This window comes from Telmatherina bonti, assembly GCF_933228915.1.
Source record: "Telmatherina bonti genome assembly, chromosome: 2".
Taxonomy (NCBI): Eukaryota; Metazoa; Chordata; class Actinopteri; order Atheriniformes; family Telmatherinidae; genus Telmatherina; species Telmatherina bonti.
Window position 1 is genome coordinate 11490138 of NC_136620.1, and position 18658 is coordinate 11508795.

Sequence of the window (18658 nt, forward strand, 5' to 3'; positions counted from 1 at the left end):
TCCTTGGAAAAAGGCTTTTCTTCTCTTTGTTGGGTCTTGCCTTTGCTAGACATGTAGTGAAGTTAAACTGTAGAGAGCAACTTCTTTTGTTCATTCATTCATTCATTCATTCATTCATTCATTCATTCATTCGTTGTCTTAACCGCTTGGTCCGATTAAGAGTCAGTGCTAGAGCCTGTCTCAGCAATCATTGGGCGTGGTGTACACCCTGGACAGGTCGTCAGTCCATCACAGTCAGTCTATACTTATATTCCTCATTTTAGTTGACTGGTTTAGTTCAGGGCTGTCCAGCTCAGGTCTTTGAAGGCCACATTCCTGTAGTTTTTCCATGTATCCCTGGACTAACACACCTGTGTAAAACTTCATTGGCGTTGGATCCCATTAATGTGTGTCATGATATGTTTTGTCTTTAGTTCTGGTTTCCTGTTTTATTTTGTAGTTTTCCTTTTTTAGTTCCCGTGTCCTGTTTCCTGTTTTTCTTTCCGTTCATTAGGTTCACCTGGACTCATTAGTTAAGTCATTCCACCTGTGTCTAGTTCTGCGTGTGTGTGTGTATATATTTCTACCCAATGGTGTAGTGGTCCATCAAGAAGTGGCCATACTCTCAATTTTTTGTTCTTGTTTTAAAAACAGAAAAAAGTCGCCCTGAAAAAAGTTGTTTCAGAAAAAGTGACATGTAAGACTCGATTTAGTCTGGTTAAAAAATCCATCAGTATATTTGCTCATTGTCACGGTTTCAGGGAAGAACAGTTATGGAATGACGAAACCAATACTGGCACAGAGACACTTAGACATATACACATATAGCTCTATTTTGTCTATGTTCAGGCTGAAGTTAATGCAGCTGATGGCTAACTGCACCAGTGTAGCAAAGGTAACCGTAGCTGAGCTGCTGGGCAACGTAGCCACATGGTTAGTGACGTTTGTAACTGTAAAAGCAGCATCACAGGGGATTTAAGTGGGTATACTCTGTATACCCTGGACTACACCAATGTATTGGTTTCTGTTCCCACTTGCTGGTTCATTGTGTTAGTTTATGTTGCTTCATCTGTATCTGTAGTCTGTTTTCCTGGGCAAGTTTTGGATTAATAAAGTCTTGGTTCTGCATCCCTGCCTGCTTGTCCTTGCATTTGGGTCCACACCTCCACCTCACCGTGACAATGTGAGCTAGTTGTGTCAAAAAAGTGATACATTGAAAACCCGTGGGACATCGGCCCTCGAGGACACCCCTGGAATAGTTTCTTCTGCTTCTACTCTAAACCATTTTAAAGCCCATAATTTTCTCTCAGGTGTGAAACCAGAGCCCTCAGGAAGCATCTTTGTAGGCTGGTAGTTGGCAGAAAGAAGAGAACATCATGGCATCTTATATACAACAAAGTTCTTGTTGGAACTGCTTTATTGATCATCTCTTCTTGACTATTAGTCAGCTTCACATTGTACTGTTGTCAGAAGGATGTCACCCTGTGAACTGCTGTGAGCTGGAAAATCAGCTTTTATTTGCTGAAGAGCTGTCAGCTGAAAACTTGTACATCTCAGTGTGACGCACGGTAATTGGACAAGTGAAGGACAAAAGGAATGTCAGATCTAAAACAGAATCTGCAACAGATGATCTGAATATGTCAGTGATGTCCTGAAGAAATGCAGGAACTGAGAGATGCACCTGGAACTTCATTCGGTCCATCTGCTGACAGTCAAGAAGCCTTTCTTAAGGAAGGGACAAAAGCTGAGGCCACATGGCACAAGAACTGGTCTGAAAATCAGTCACAACAGGTTTGGTGGAGTGATGAATCCTCCCGAGAGGCCAGGCCGCAACATTACTAAAGCATTGTGAGATCATCTGGACAGAAAAAACACAACTGGAGATCTGTTACTGAACACATGAAGAGAAGGTTCAGACTGTGATGAAGAAAACCGCTGCTCGGACTTGTTAGATTTGTGCAACAACACTGTTTACTGTATTGTAATTATAATTTTCTGTCATGTTTCCAGATACGCTTGTGTTGTTTTTAATTCACATGCTGAACTGATTTAAATTTTAATGACAAGATATTAAGAGATCATTGCAGTATTGTTTCATTAATATATATCACTTTCAGATGCTTCTTTGTATGAATAAAGGTTATGAATGAATAAAAAAAAGGGGAACACTGAACTCTTGTGACAACATTGGACACAGAAACACATAATAGTAATATTCGCACAGTAGCCGAAGGTTTACAGCCATTTCTGCTGATATATCAGTCAAACAATGACTTTCTCGCTTTGTTTTAAACAATTCCAACTCTTAGACTTTACAATTTTATTTCTAAAAACAACATAACGGCTGGCCACAATGCTGAGAAAAAAGAGCCTAATGATGTTGCACATGAGGCTGTTTAGTAGCAAAAAGTTAAACTTTTGTGTTCAGTGGTGACTTTGAAACTCATTGACGCCACACTTTACTGTTCAGTCAACCTGCAGGTTTTATTTTAAAACAAAGCTTTGGATCACGAAAGGTTCAAACATATATTCTACATGGCTTCAGCAATCTTGAGCTTGACTTGTGAATTTTTTCTCTACTTTTAAAGGGGCCTAATCCTTGTTTTCTGCTCTAAGTAGTAGATTTAGATCCAGTGTCTAATGTGACGACTGAAAGTGGACAAAACTGCAGTTACACTGACCAGATATCAGGCTTCAAAGAGCACGGCCGGCATGAGGATGGGGCAGGGATGAAACACTGAAACACACAAACACATACCCACACACACAAAGAGAGAGAGAGAGAGAGAGAGATGAGAGATGTAGGCCTCGTCCGACAGCTGAGATATAGCACAAGAGCCCTGGGGAGTTTCAGGGGATTTCCACGGAGGGAATCGGACACGTTGTCTGATTTACGCTAACACTTTGGCTAAACTTATGATAAAAGTTCACCAAAGAAACTTTGCCTTATCTGACTTTATCCATCTCTGCACCCATCTGTCTCTTTTTCTTCTCTGCTGCTTTCTTTCTTCAGGAAGAAAAGAATGTTGTGAACAAATGAGATGTAAGTAAGCGCCATCGATGGCCAACTGAGCGCAGAAACTTCAGCAAAGCAGCAACTTTTTATCTGCAAAAATGCTGATCTCGGCATTCAAGAAAAGAAGAGAGAAGTGTGAAAAATCTTTTTACACTGAGGGGAGAGCCAAGGAATGCAATGAGGAATTTTGTGGGAGATAAAGAGAGGAAAGTGAATGGTACTACACTGTAATGTGTGTATTTGTGATTGCACAACTGTGTCTGTTGGAGTTGTCATGGCTAAATCTAAAACTCTCAATCTTGGACTGTGGACTTTTATTTCATACTTTTATTTATAAAAAGGATTTTTGTAAAAGGACAAGACGCAGTGGAAAAGAGAGACTTCTTCTGTGTGATAAAGGATCAAATCTGAATGTTTTCTGTGTTTTTCGAAGATTCTTACAAATCAGTGCTGCTGAACAGTTTGCAAAGAAATGGTTGTAGTGGAAGTAGGCAAAAAAAATTTCAGTTTAGGAACAAAACAACAAAAGCTCTTATGAATGAGGACCATAGAGACAGACTCACTGTGTCAAAACAGTCACAATACATTTAAACAGAAAGAAACCAGCATTTTCAATAATCACACACTTTTTAGTACGAAATGCTTCATTGACGTTTGCTTTTTTTTTTTTTTTTTTTACTTAACATTATGAACAAAAAAACTGAACATATAAACAGTTTCTAGAACAAACCTAAGAAAAGTCTAATATATACCAATTAAGTTACATGTGTTTCCCCCATGGAAAGAGCTCAGTTCCCATGGTGGAGAAGTATTATTCACATCTCGACCATAATGTCCCGGCCACAGAGCCAGTGTGAACCAGCAGACATAGTTTAAAGCTCGAATACGCTGCCAAAGTCCTGTAATATTTACACACCACAGAAACAAGAGACATGTTAGCTCCATGGAAAAAAAGAGAAAAAAAACACCCCACATTACTGAATAAACTTCAGCTTTTAAATACCTTAAAGGCATTTCTTTTTTTTATACTCACAAAACAAACTATTGACTTAATTTGATGTTATTTTTAACACTAAAATGTGAAAACTAAAAGAAAAGGCAGAGAGGTTTGTCACATATGGGAGTACACAAAGACAAATGACACCTCTCATTCTTAAAACAAGTGGTTCCCAACCTGTGGTCCTCACCCCACCGAGGAGGCCACCGAGGTTTGCAGGCAGCGTGCGTTGTTTTCAACAGTACTTTGTAACATTGCCACACATTTACTGATGATCAAAAGTCTTATTTAAGGAGGAAGCAAATCAAACACTCTCGTTACTGCTGGAAATAAATAGTTTTTAGAAATTAAAAAAAGAAGCTGTGTGGTCCTGAATCAAACATCATGTCTGGTAAACTGGAATACAAAGTTGGATTAATGTCAAACAACCTTTTTCATCCCAGGTGAAGCAGTGTATGGATGTTACTTATGAACATGCAGAGGTGTGATTGTTGTTCAGCTAATCTAGCTCTAACTAACAAACTACGTTACTATTCTTATTAGTTTCCCCTTGTTTTAACCAATTTCATGCTGGGTGTGGACTCACCTCTTGTCCTGGTAAATCGTCTATTATGCTCAGGAACTTTCCTGAATGATTTACCTGAGAGTAAATACTAAGGCAGTGTTTCCCAGTCCAGATCCTCAGGACCCCCTGCCCTGCATGTTTTGTAGGTAACACCACTTTAACACACCTGAACAAAAAAAAGGCTCGTTAACAAGCTGCAAAGAGCTTGTTGAGGAAAAATGAGTAATCTGACTCAGGTGTTTTTGAGGAGGAGCATGTCTAAAACGTGCAGAGCAGGGGGGTCCCGAGGACCTGAAATGGGGAAACACTGTACGAATGCAAGTTTGTCTGAATCTCATGGATGTTTCCCTTCGCTCACTCATCTGGTTCAATTCAAACGAATGTTCTTAAAAGCTTGTCCTTAAGTTTTCCACAAGCCTATTAATGATCCAATCATTTGTTCCAGGTGAGTTTAAGCAGAAAAACATCCTAAACCTGAAGGCCAGTGACCCCTGAGGATCCGATTTGGACAACTTCCTGGATTGTGGAGCACTTTAAAATCTAATATTGCATAGGATACAGCAGACCAGGGGTCACCAACCCCGGACCCTTCGGACCAGTGTCCTGCAGGTTTTAGATGTTTGCTGCTGCAGCACACATGATTTAAATTAAATCAGCTTGTTGTCAAGCTCTGCACCAGAGCAGGGCAACATCTAAATACTGCAGGATAAGGTCCAAAGAGGTCTGGAGGTGGTGATCCCTGCACCACACTATCCTATGTGAAAGAAATAATACAAATCTGTCTTAATTCATTATTCTGGCAGCAACTTTCAGATTGATACTTGATCATTTCTATCTCTTAAGACTGTTTTAGTGTGTATGAATATAATGCCGTTTGCCTTTTTTATTTCTCTCTTTTTTAGGATTCTTGTTAATAAAGTGATTATTCGTATGATTTCTAAACTGAGAATATCTTAATGTAGAACGTTTCTGTTGATTTATGAAGTAACTAAGGCACTTTTCATAGAACATCTACTGAACATGCGTAGTTGCATCGCAACAGATCGTTTATGCAGTCGGATTCTCATCTAATTCATTTGTCTTCCTTCCAAATGTGTCTCACTGCCTTTATTTAACCCCATGACATTTTTAACAGGACAATAAGCGGTCAAGTTTAGGACAATATGACCATGTTGGAGCTACAATAAAAAATGCATTGAGTGGGAGTTTTCTCCAAGCTCCTGCTGGCCATGGTGGGAGTTTGACGTTTTATTTTGGAGTCTTGACTTATTACTGATAATGTAACCTATCAGAAGCATCATGAGTTTTAGATGTCTACATTTATAGCCTTGAGCGTGAAGGATAACTTGGCTGTGAATATGAGCTCACTTAGCTGACTTTGTGCTACAGAAATATTTCCTGCAAACCTCCTTTAAAGATTGGATTGTCAATGGACACGTTTAAATCCACGGTTTCTGGTTCTTCTCCTGTTCAGCGTTCAATCTGTCAGGGAGCCATCAAAACAGACCAAAGATGCAGCTTTTACTTCATTATAAAAGGAAAATGTATGTTTTTTTTTCTTCTCAAAAGGGTTGTTAATAAAGATATGGACCTTTCTATTTCATCATGCACATACGGATGACTGTGGGATTGCTGGTAGGTGGCAGGGTGCAGCCGTTCGGCAGACACAAGTCGGGGGACTTCCAGGTAACGAGGCTGGGAACCACTGCTTTAAATCATTCCAGTGAAAGCAGTTTTTGTCCACAAAAAAGAAAATAAATAAGCCTTCCCAAAGTAGTTGTACATAGGACATATTTACAACAGCTGACAAGGTGCTAAGCTGCAGGAGCACGTGTGCAGCGGCCAATAGCCTTTGACCTCACTGGTAGGAAACAACAACAGTGGACAAATGAAATGTCCCTTTCAGTTAAGATGGACACAGCTTGATATTCTTCTGAGTAGACCGGAAGTGCAAAGATTTGCATTGATTAACAGTTCAGAGGTCTTGCCACAGAGACCTTATAAAATAATGACATGATCATTGGAGCTGAATACATATTTCATATTTGCAACAGCCTTAAACTACATTTGGTGCCTGTGGAAACAATTTTTTCCTGTTATTTTGCTATTTAAAGTAAATGAAGCCCATGAAAAGTCCAAAATAACAACAGTGGCTGGAAACAGCTGTGCATTAACTATGTAGTTACACTGAAACAGCTGGGTTAGGCTTTGGAAAACAGACTGTCTCACAATATTAACCACTCCACAGACAATGTTTCTTAGTTTACACCAAATAAAAAAGCCTTCATGAAATCTATCATTTCTGATAGTTGCCATGAAATAATAAATGTCCAACTGCAAGGTAAACAGTCGTGTTTACCTGAACTGAACACCTCAGGAGTTAAATATTTCCCTGCTGTCATTACAAACCAGGTATTTTCCTCAGTTCTGTTAATGTAATGGCTCCAATTAGTTGTATGATGCTTGTGTTTTTCTCTGTGTTGTTTCTTGTCTTTCCTTTGGGATTTATTGACAGTGACAGAAATTTAAAACACTGTCTGCATAACAGAAACAGATGTTGTTTGATGTTTAAGTTTTAGACATCATCAATTTCCAGCTTTTAGACAGATTTATATTTTGCATCAAAGTGCAGTTCAGCTCAGCTGCCAGAACTATGTGCTAACATTGTACATTTCTGCAAAGTACAGATATGTAAAATCCCTTGGCCTTACACCGTAACAATCATTTTCACAGGCACACATACTGATATTTCATATATTTAACATGCAGGGTTATGAATAAGTTGCAGGAATTGCTTTCTTGTTGTTTTGGTGCCTTAAATAAACAAAATGCAGAGAGAAATGAAAAGTAAAAGGATTAACCAACCTGAAAAATATAGGTGCATTCAAAATGCAAAGTACAGCTGAATAAAAATTTTAGTTTTGTATTACTGTATGCTCCCCTCCACGACGGAGGCCCTCCAGTTTGTACATTTTCTCAAAATGTGGCAGCACGACAACCAAGTTCAAATGTTTAGATCACTGTTTCTCATTGGAATTACACTCGTCGTGTTGAATCTGTAAACCACCACACTGCTGGGAATTATGTATTGTAGACAACTGGTGAATAACGGGACTTATGACTTGTTAAAAACAAAAAGATTTCTATCTATTCAGTTTGCAGAAACACACGAATATAACGTTTTAGTCTGACGGTGAGTCAAGCTGAAACCTGGTAAAGTCTAACTGATCATCAGGACTTTGCTGAACTCCACAGAGGCTGATTTGTTTGCCCTTTTTTTTTTTTAGTGTGTGTTAACTAGAAGCATTACAAGTATACACAGATGTACATATGGCCACAAGAGGCTCAGATTGAAAGCTGTAGCTTGGTGAGGTTTCTCTGGTGCATGTTGTGGTGTCGCACCAACTCATCGCTCCGGGCAAACTTTTTCTGACAGTTCGGCCACCGGCAGTTAAACGGCTTCTCACCTGCGAGGAAAGGGTGAATGAGGGGGAGAGTTAGCACAGCAGAAGTCTGGAAATTAATGTTTAAATAAATATTCAATCATTATACTGAAATTTTGAATATCTATGTATTATATTGCAGCAAAACTTATATTTAGCAGCTACATTTATTAACATCAAATGGATGAAGAAGAAATGGAAAAATAAAAGTTTACGCACTTGTTTTACCTGTATGAGTCCGTGTGTGTGTCTTAAGGTGGTCAGACCGAGAGAACTTTCTCTGACACGTCTCGCATTCGAACGGTTTAACTCCTAAACACATGTACAGTGAGCATGCGCACACATTCATCACACAAACAGGGCAATTTCACACAAAACAAGTACAGAAACCACACGTTCAACATCACACACACACAAACACACACAGAGGGAGATAGAAAAAAAAACAAAACAGTAGAGCAGAGGCTTGCAAGGAAGCCATGCCAAAGTTTGGCCAGCAATTAGCAACTGTATCTGAGAAAGTTGACTTCATAGCACCAATGCAGACAAAATGCAATCTGAGAAGTTTATTCTGCAAATGGTAGCTTTCATGCCAACAGCAGAGAAGCAGAGAGAAAGAAAGGCTTTTGGAAAATGTAAAATAAAATCTAAAGACAGAAATGCAGATCAGATAAAATCCATCAAACCTGTGTGCCTCCTCTGGTGTCTTTTTAGTTGGTCAGAGCGGGAAAACCTGCGGCCGCAGTCTGTGAACTCACACTGGTAGGGTTTCTCCCCTGGGCGAAAACAGGAAAAGTTTATTCAGTATTTTTTTAATAATCCATTTCAGTGTTTTTCCTGATTTGCTTTTCATCATGAATGTGAGAATATAAAACTTATATTCATGTGACATTATTAGATAGTTTTGCGTAACATGATGTAGTAGTTAGCCGAACTCATTGTCAAGACTGCCAAGGTTGAGGCTCAAGCAACAAGCCCACAATAACTATGATTATAAGAGTAGAATTCAATTTAGTCTGAGCTTATAGTTTTGTTTTTTTTTTGCATCTATATGATGCAAATACTTAGAAAATACCTTGTATCTTGCAGCATAACATTAGTAATTTGTTATGGTTTCCTGAACATCACTTCATGCAAACAAGAACGGCGGTTTGTTCCACCTCTTTGTGGCATAAAGGCTAAATGCTGCTTCTACATGTTTAGTCTGGACTCTGGTCTGGACTCTGGTCTGGTATCTGGTCTGGTATCTGGTCTGGACTCTGCCCCGGACTCTGGTCTAAACTCTAGTCTGGACACTGGTCTGGACTCTGGTCTAAACTCTGGTCTGGTATCTGGTCTGGTATCTGGTCTGGACTCTGCCCCGGACTCTGGTCTAAACTCTAGTCTGGACACTGGTCTGGACTCTGGTCTGGATTCTGTTCTGGTATCTGGTCTGAACTTGAGTCTGGACCCTGGTCTGAACTCTAGTCATGACTCTGGTCTAAACTCTAGTCTGGACACTGGTCTGGACTCTGGTCTGGATTCTGTTCTGGTATCTGGTCTGAACTTGAGTCTGGACCCTGGTCTGAACTCTAGTCATGACTCTGGTCTAAACTCTAGTCTGGACACTGGTCTGGACTCTGGTCTGGATTCTGTTCTGGTATCTGGTCTGAACTTGAGTCTGGACCCTGGTCTGAACTCTAGTCATGACTCTGGTCTAAACTCTAGTCTGGACACTGGTCTGGACTCTGGTCTGGATTCTGTTCTGGTATCTGGTCTGAACTTGAGTCTGGACCCTGGTCTGAACTCTAGTCATGACTCTGGTCTAAACTCTATTCTGGACTCTGGTCTGGACTCTGGTCTGGATTCTGTTCTGGTATCTGGTCTAAACTCTAGTCTGGACTCTGGTCTAAACTCTAGTCTTGACTCTGGTCTAAACTCTATTCTTGACTCTGCTCTGGACTCTGGTCTGGACTCTGGTCCTGACTCTGGCCCAGACTCTGGCCCGGACTCTGGCCCGGACTCTGGTCTGGACTCTGGTCTGGATTCTGGTCTGGACTCTGGTCTGGACTCTGGCCCGGACTCTGGCCCGGACTCTGGTCTGGACTCTGTTATGGATTCTGGTCTGGACTCTGTTATGGATTCTGGTCCGGACTCTGGCCCGTACTCTGGTCTGGACTCTGGTCCAGACTCTGGCCCGGACTCTGGCCCGGAGTCTGGCCCGGACTCTGGTCTGGACTCTGGTCTGGACTCTGTTATGGATTCTGGTCTGGACTCTGTTATGGATTCTGGTCTGGACTCTGGTCTGGACTCTGGTCCAGACTCTGGCCCGGACTCTGGCCCGGACTCTGGCCCGGACTCTGGTCTGGACTCTGTTATGGATTCTGGTCTGGACTCTGTTATGGATTCTGGTCCGGACTCTGGCCCGGACTCTGGCCTGGACTCTGGTCTGGACTCTGGTCCAGACTCTGGCCCGGACTCTGGCCCGGAGTCTGGCCCGGACTCTGGTCTGGACTCTGGTCTGGACTCTGTTATGGATTCTGGTCTGGAGGAGTTGACCTGAGTCTTTGGATCTAAGAGCTCTGCTTGGTTTTTATTCTCTGAACGTATCACAGATGTATTCTGGGCCTAAACCGTTCTTGGATCGTAAACCACCAGCAGGGTTTTAAAATATATCCTGTGACTGACTGGAAACCAGTTTAAATATGTTAAAACTGGTGTGATGTGTTCAGATCTCTTGGTCCTGGTTAAAACTTCAGCAGCAGCATCTGGATGAGCCGCAGATATTTAATGTTCTTTTTAGAAAGTCCTGTCAAAAGAACAAGCACAACTGTGAATGGACGGTGGCTGTCAGTGGCCAAAATACTTTCAACCATTAACATGATTTCATCTGTGAGGGGATCCAGAGGCCTCAAGTGTAGCAATGACTGCACTCAGGTAACTACTTCATATCATGCATATGTGTACCGTCTTCTTCTATGGTCTTATAAAGGTGTTCCCACATGGTGCTCTATCACCAATCTAACAAAGCCGATACTACAGGTTAACACTCAGAGCGCTTTCACTTCACACACACAGTTGTTTGACCATTTAGAGACACCATGGTAAAAAGGGTGGCATAAATATGGCAGCTGCCATGTATGTGGACCTACGGCAAGTAGATATAAATGTCTTTTTCTAAGATCATAAAAAAATAAAGGTTATTTCAATAAAGCGATCAATACTTTCACGCTAAAACAAAAGTAAAGTAAAGTAATGAAAGCAAAGCAGTGAGTTTGGTTGAACTTTATTCAACAACGGTATGTATTTAAAAATACACATTATTTTTTTTCATCAATCTGTTGTCACAAATCCATCAAAGTCCTCATCGTCTGTTTCTGAACTAAACAGCTGGGACAATTTCACCATCAAGCATACCGGGTTCTCTCTCGTCATATAGCAACGATACCGACTTTTGTGAAAGCTCGGACAACGACCGATGGAGATACCTTAGCTCAGGCATCTGCAATTCTTTCACATATGATGGAATCACTCGCCTCCCAGTCTTCATTAAGTTGTGTTCGCCGTCTCTTATCCACTGCTCCCATGATGCTCACAACTCTGCTTTAAAATCACTGTTTACACCAGTGTCCAGCAGTTGGAGTTGGTTTGTTGATCCAACTCCAACAAACCAACCAAGATGGCAATTCATTTGCTTCACTTGATTTTGGAACTCAGCGCACACATAAGCCGCACCGTGTTTAAAGACACTCCGTCAATTTTTGAGACAATGAAAGCCTTTTAAGTGCGCCTTATGGTGTGGAACATACGGTATATAATGTTTTTCTGTCACTGACCTTTGATTTTGTTGCTCACTGCACCTTTAAGTTGTAGTTGTTTCCCTGCTTCAACGAAACTCAATTCAAATAAAGCAGATCTCCTCAAGACCTTGTTCTTAGGTTCTGCATAAATCTGGTGATGAGTCATTCATCTGGGCCAGCTGGATCAAAGCTGGATCCAAGGTTCAGTCCTCAAGAACCATCGTCCTGCAGGTTTCAGATGTTTCCTGCTTCAACACGTCTGATTCAAATGAGCCTTTAGCTGGTTTTGGCAGAGTGTTGAGGACATCCCTTTAACTGAAATCAGGTGTGTTGGAGCAGGAAAACATCTCTAAACATCTGACATTGGACATCCCTGAGGTAAAACTTGCAGGGCAGTGGTCTTCAACGACCAAAGTTTAAGAACTCTGCTATAAGTGACTGTATTAGAAGTGAAAAATTGCAGCCCGTTTTCTTGCCTTGGCGGTTCTCACCTGTGTGTTTACGGCTGTGCATCTGCAGATGAGACAGCTTGAAGTAGCGCTTGTTGCATCCTGGATAGGCGCACATGAACGGACGCTTTTCACTGCTTTCTGAACGCACTATGGCCGGAGCAATGCTGGGCACCCGCCGCACATCCTGTATAAACACACACACACGCACACACACATACACAAAGCAAACAGTTCTATTTAAAGCAAACCACTCAAGTTGAAATTAACAAGAACTCTCCGAGGGCATCAATAACTGAAGCAGTGAAATGTAATTTAAACAACGGGCAATTAAATCAGTCCTGTGGGTAAATAAGTTCACATGATCCGTCTGACTTGTGGGGATCATTACAATAAAATAGTCATATATTCATGAGATGGGAATTAGCAGTAAAATGACCCCGGACTGACTGCAACCCAAAGGGAGCTGTTAGTCACGCCTTTTAGGCAGACCCCCCTCCAGAGCGCCCCACTGCTTTGCTCACTGCTGGAGGAGAATCAGAGGAAATAACACATGGATACATAAACTGTTTCATTTTTGTGTTTCATTTAACCTGCAAAACAAGTGTAAACACCACCTGCTGGTATTTACATCCCTCTGATTTGTCTCTCGTTTCTTCCCTCTTAAATGTCTCCACTTCACTCTTCCCACACCTCCCTCCATCACGTTCTCCCCCTCCATCTCCGCCTGCTTACAGCCATCTGCTCTTAATTTCCTCAGCGTTTAGCTTAATGACCAAAGAGAATCAGAGGTCAGACTAGTTTAGGTTAGAAACATTAGCGGTTACGTCTGCGCTAAAAAACACTGGCAGAAAAAGCAGCAGCAGCGGTTATGAGACAGAAATGTAACATTTAAAGTCTGAATACGCTTTATGTCACAATAGATATAATGAAATAGGCTAAAGTGAGACTTAATTTCAATGATTATCTAATGCACTTTGACTCATTACACACCTAATCATCAGACATGTATTACTGGAGAGACATTTGATGTATCATTACTGTTCATTTTTGTGATTTTTAAAAACTGATGTATTTTTGGAGAATTAAAGCTCAGGTTTAAAGCTCAAGTCTCTTTTCTAACATGCTAATTTTTTCTTCTTTTTAAGAATCATAGACTGTGTATGTTTTAAAATCTAATTTGTTATAATACTATGATATAATTAATATAATATGTATCATTTCACCAAAGTTTAGTTATGAGGTTAATATTTTAGCATTATACACTGAATCCCTCAACCTCCACATGAAGGCCAACCAACAATGTCTTGACCCTCAGAGCAAAATTTCCCATTTAGCCTATCAATAAGTTGCTGAATGAATGTATTAAACAAACAAACTGCTGAAACAATCCTTATAAATGTTAAAATTCAGCCTTTTTTTAATGATTTTTTTTTTATCTTTGTTCCGTAGTAAATTACTCAGGCAAGACTGCAAGAAAAGACATAAAACTTTGGGATATCTGTGAAGTGTGTGCACTAGTAATGTTTATGATTTGATGTGATTATAGGTGTTTACATTTAACTGTTGGTAAAACTAATGAACATTTTGAAATTTTGCTTTACAGAGACGATGCACAAGGCATCAGCTGCAGTTTGTAAGTTATTTTTGAGCCTTTTGAGAGAATATCAGCTGTAAAGTGGCCTGGACCTTATGTAGGCCTTCCATCGTTTTACAGAGGCAGAGGCTACAGGTCATATGACCACTGAGAGGAATCTGTTCACTGTAACAGGAACATTCCACAAAAGTAAAAAAAAATTGGAATCTTTATTAATTTATTAATTGCTGCTGCAGCTTGCTAATGTTAAGTTGCTAAAAATGAAAGCTGCTGGTGGAATTTAACCCTTTCACTCCCAATCTGTCAGCAGCAACGCAAAATATTACCCACTAAATTAGGGATATTAGTGGGTAAAAGTTGCACCAAGCAACTTTTTGATTAGAAAAACATGTTTCGGACTTGTGTTGAAGGCAAATTGGCATCCATTCAGTACTTTCCCCGAGACATTGTTGCCCTGCAGCATCTTGAGGCTGAGTTTACAACTTTTTCCTCTGTTTACAGCAGCATTTGGCTCTACAACACCAAGTCACATGCCGGCACCCAGATATCACCATACTGGTTCTTTTCCAACATGCACCATGGCTGATTCAGCAGAGAAACACGAGAAACCATTAACAGAGGAAGACAGGAAAAGGACAACTAACAGAGAAAGAGATAAGTCAATCGTCAACATTGGGCTGAGTTTTACTGGCTGGAAAGAGTTTAGAAGAGACAGGTTACAAGAAGGATGCTGAACTAGACATGGTTAAAGGGCACACGGTGTGAAAATCTACCTAAGTTCAGAAATGGGGCATTAAAGCTTAAAACAAACACATTGTGAGCATCAGTGCAGGAAATTAGCATTTGAAAAAAACACAGAGATCCCATCCAGCTGTTCCAGGTTCTGCTCACGGTGTTCAACATGGTAAAGGGAAACACAGTACTATCGTTTTTACTCATCATTTATGTATAGTTTTTATATGTATGATGAGGATTTTATTGTAAGAGTGCTGCTAACAGCGTGTGGGAAGAGAAAATGGGGGGTAAAATCAGGGATCCTCCAGGTTTGAGCTTTCTTCCTGACAAACCAACAGTAAAATAAAAAAGAAAAAATCTTGCGCCTGAACATTTCCGCTGACTGATGGTCGGCTTGGTGACTAAAAGGAAAGTTACCCAGGTGGTCATGGCTACACTGGCAGGAAGAATCAAACGTTATCTTGAGATTTTGCGAGTCAATTTCCTATCAGTGATTCACCACAGTAAAACGATAAGATTCACTGTGATGCTTGATTCAGATTTCAACAAGAAGAAGTATTAATGAAGAAAGACGGTCCATGGCTGCCATCTGATCTTTGGCAGTGGCAGTGAATTAGTGTAATCTGTGTCATAAATTTAACAAAGTCTTACTCAATCGCTTACTTCACATTTTAGCAGCTCTTAAATTATGCTTTAAGAGGCATAAGAGTGAGGTATTGTTTATTCTTTTGTCCTGAGCCGCAGCTTAAAGAAGGAAAAAGAGCAGGGTGACTAATGAAACAGGCCCCAGAAAGAACCATCTCCACAGCGGAGTAAGAGCAGGTCTGGAGAATCTCCTGCTCCATGTCTTTTAGAGCTGCTGACAGACAATAATTAAAATCTAATGATTTATTAACATGTGGATCCTCGTATGGAAAGTGTATCATTATGTAGTGTGTGTGTTTCTCCACTGCTAATGGATTTATGGAAAAAAAGAATTCCCCTGACCTTAAAAGCTGCGTATGTGCACAATTGTGTGTGTGTGTGCATGTTAAGGTAGTCTTGTGCGTGAGTTTGTAAATCTGTGCTCTGCTACATATCAGCATTTCCTCCTCACATTGCCTGTTCACTGCATTAGGCTCTCTTCTCCTTGAGTCCACCCATTAAAAGACAATATTCTTCTCTGTCTCGGTCGTGCACTTCGTTGCAAATATGCTCAGTGACATGTGTAACACTAAACGTGGACAGTAAAGATAAAGGTGCAGAGCAAATGTGTGCAGACAGAAGATCTGCATGACCGGACGATGACCTGTGGACAATATATAAAGTGTGCAGCAGAAAGTGTGAGTCCCACCTGAATGCCCCTGAAGACTCCATGTGTGTGAATGCGATACTGCGTGCTGCAGCTGTACACCATCGGGGTGCTGGGGTCGCTGTCATAGCCCGCTGTATGGCTGCCAAGACACAGAGAGAAACAAGAAATAATAATTACAGCTAAATCAACAGCTGTCTCAAACCACATGAGCTGGAAAAGTTGAAAAATCAATGAATTTCAGCCTGAAAAAGGACATAAATGCAGGATTTTTAGCTGCAAAAGTCATAAAAGCTTCTAAAAACATCTGTGAACACAGCTGTAATAAAACAAAGAAAGCAGACAAAATCAAGATCTTCTATCCAGTCAATAATTTCAGACAGTCCAACGCCTTTGCAAACATATAAAGCATTAAAAGGCTGTTTTATGGAGCACAATGTGGGCTTTGATCATGTCAGGAAAGCAAAAGTCTCAAACATATTCACCTTCTCACATTGAGCCCTTGATGCAAATTACAGCCTGTAGAGATATAACTCTCATTGATCTATGGTTTTTGTTTTTCCAGAGTACTGTAAATCTGTTTTTTTTGGGGTGTTTTTTTTTTTTTCTGTGGTGCCGCTTCGTACATGAATGTTTTGGGTAAAATATTTATGTGCAGAAGCTGCACCTTGACCTCCTGCAAAATATACCTAGCTACAACATTAGCAGACTGATAAAGGGAGGTAGAAAGTCATCCTGTTCCAAAGAATATCAGAGACCAAGTCATGAGATTTGGAGAAAGATTAGAGATTAGAAAGATAGAAAAGATGCCAGAGAAGTCCTGATGGATTAAAAAACACACACTGTTTGAAACATGAACGTAGCCTTTTTATCTCTTCATACCTTTAATATTAAAGGGTTAAAACAGCATCTACATTATTTTCTTTTTATCTTTTATCTCATTGAATATTATTGTAGAGAGTTTGTATAGATTTTATGTTTTTTAACGGCCATGATGTTGTTTTAGCAAATTATGGTTCTATTTAATGTTAAATTGGCCTCAGCTCAGTGGACCTCATTCACCAACATCCTACAAATCTTCTTAAATTTGTTTTGAAGTTGTACTTCATTACATAAATGGATGTGTTTGTACACTGAAAATTGTTTGTATTATTTTTCTTAGATTGGTGAACACTAATTCTTTTAACAAAAGTTAAAAAGGACAAACCAGCTGGCTCTTCTTTGCATAGAAAATGCACACAAAATGCCCATATATGGTAAACTGACGTACCGCGGTGTGCAAACAGACACAGACATCAGTGAGACTGACAAGGAGAAAATTGAAGCAAATGACATAAAGGTGAATGAAAACAAGTCTGATTTTTCCCCGTTTTAATACTTAAATTATAAATAACCACATGATGAGCTTTATTTTTATGCTACTCATTTTTCCTCCTGAACTTGGAAGCAGCCTGCAGACTGGTCTCATGAGCGCATCCGGACGCACATCCTCGTGGTGTGGTGGCCAGAGAGGAAGGTGGGACACGGTAAAATAATTTATCATTACTTAGCACACTGTACCTTCGAAAGGTGGTAAAGCAAACTTCTACCCGCTGTGGAAACATTTTAAGATGTGGTTCACCTCCAGAGGGTGAGCTGCATCTGATAAACCCTCCAGGTGAGTCTGATAGATCTCATTAGCAGGTGGCCATGACATTCTAAATAAACATTAATATATTAAGAAAGCACTGTTGTGATGATTTTTATTGATGAAATGTGACATTTTGCAAGTGAATCTGGAAGTTAAAAGCGACATCCATGAAGTAATGTTGCAGGTAAGGGGCAGAGCAAATGTGTGCAGACAGAAGATCCGCACTTTTTAAATCCCTTCTTAAGACGTCTTTTCACTGGCATTTTACCCAGAATGAGTTTGCTTTTATTGCTTTTTGTTTTTATTTTTTTCATTTTTTTAATATTTTATAGTTTTAAATTTTATAGTTTTCCGTTTTCTGTGATATTGTTTTCTGTTTAAATATGTTAATTATGTTATGTTTAGCACTTTGTTCAGCAGTAGCTGTCAGAAAGTGCGTTATAAATAAAGTTGGCTTGGCTTAAAAGATCAGATCTGTCTATTGAAGTGACGCTGGTGGGAAGACCACCATCTGTCTCCACAGCCGCTCGTTCTTAAATGAATAAAATGAATGAAAAACAGTTTAATTATCTCTTAAAGGAAATTATAATGTTAGCATGTGATCTTCAAAATGTTGCTATTCAAATTAAAATAACAAAATGTAATTCATCAAAAGTCCTTTAAAGACCCGACAAAAGCAGGACTGTAACTTTATTATTGTATTTTGATGAACCGAACAGCAGAAAACATCACAAAAGTTGATTTTGTTCAAATGTGTCGGCACTCAGATGTTGGTAGGAGTCCTGCCCAGAGTTTGTAGTAAGATTTGTTCTTACTTAAGAACAAATCCAAGATACGAAGAACTTGGTGAATTTTAGCATGAAGCTCATAATCTATAGGATTTAAAAATGAATTTGTTTGTACAAACCATTGGTAAATAAGTTTGTGTCTTCTGCCTTTTTTCTATTCAAGACATCCTCTTTGAATTTAAATAGAGCTAAATTGATAATACTGCACAGAGATACTGATCTGAAGTCTGGAGTCGTTGAAAGAGATTCACAGAAATGTGTTTTCAATGGAAAGATCTATGGCTTAACCTTGAACTTTTATTTATTGTAGGTAAGCTGTGGTTTTGGAATAACCTGGAAGTGACTCCTGTTATTCCCTTATCCCTATATGAGGGTCTGCACGGTGAACT

The 18658-nt window shown here is 40.0% G+C and overlaps 1 protein-coding gene across 2 annotated transcripts in view; it reads right to left on the reverse strand.

The window, feature by feature from the left end:
- Positions 1–7902: 7902 nt before the first annotated feature.
- The window catches only part of wt1a (WT1 transcription factor a), a gene marked incomplete at both ends in the record, with an annotated part of 37425 nt that continues 26669 nt past the window's right edge, over positions 7903–18658 (reverse strand). For both annotated transcript variants that reach the window (XM_079254119.1, XM_079254118.1), the window contains 5 exons: positions 7903–8024; positions 8220–8312; positions 8687–8776; positions 12271–12415; positions 15894–15993. In XM_079254119.1, coding sequence (XP_079110245.1) covers positions 7903–8024; positions 8220–8312; positions 8687–8776; positions 12271–12415; positions 15894–15993 — 550 coding nt within the window. The remainder of the gene's footprint in view (positions 8025–8219; positions 8313–8686; positions 8777–12270; positions 12416–15893; positions 15994–18658) is intronic.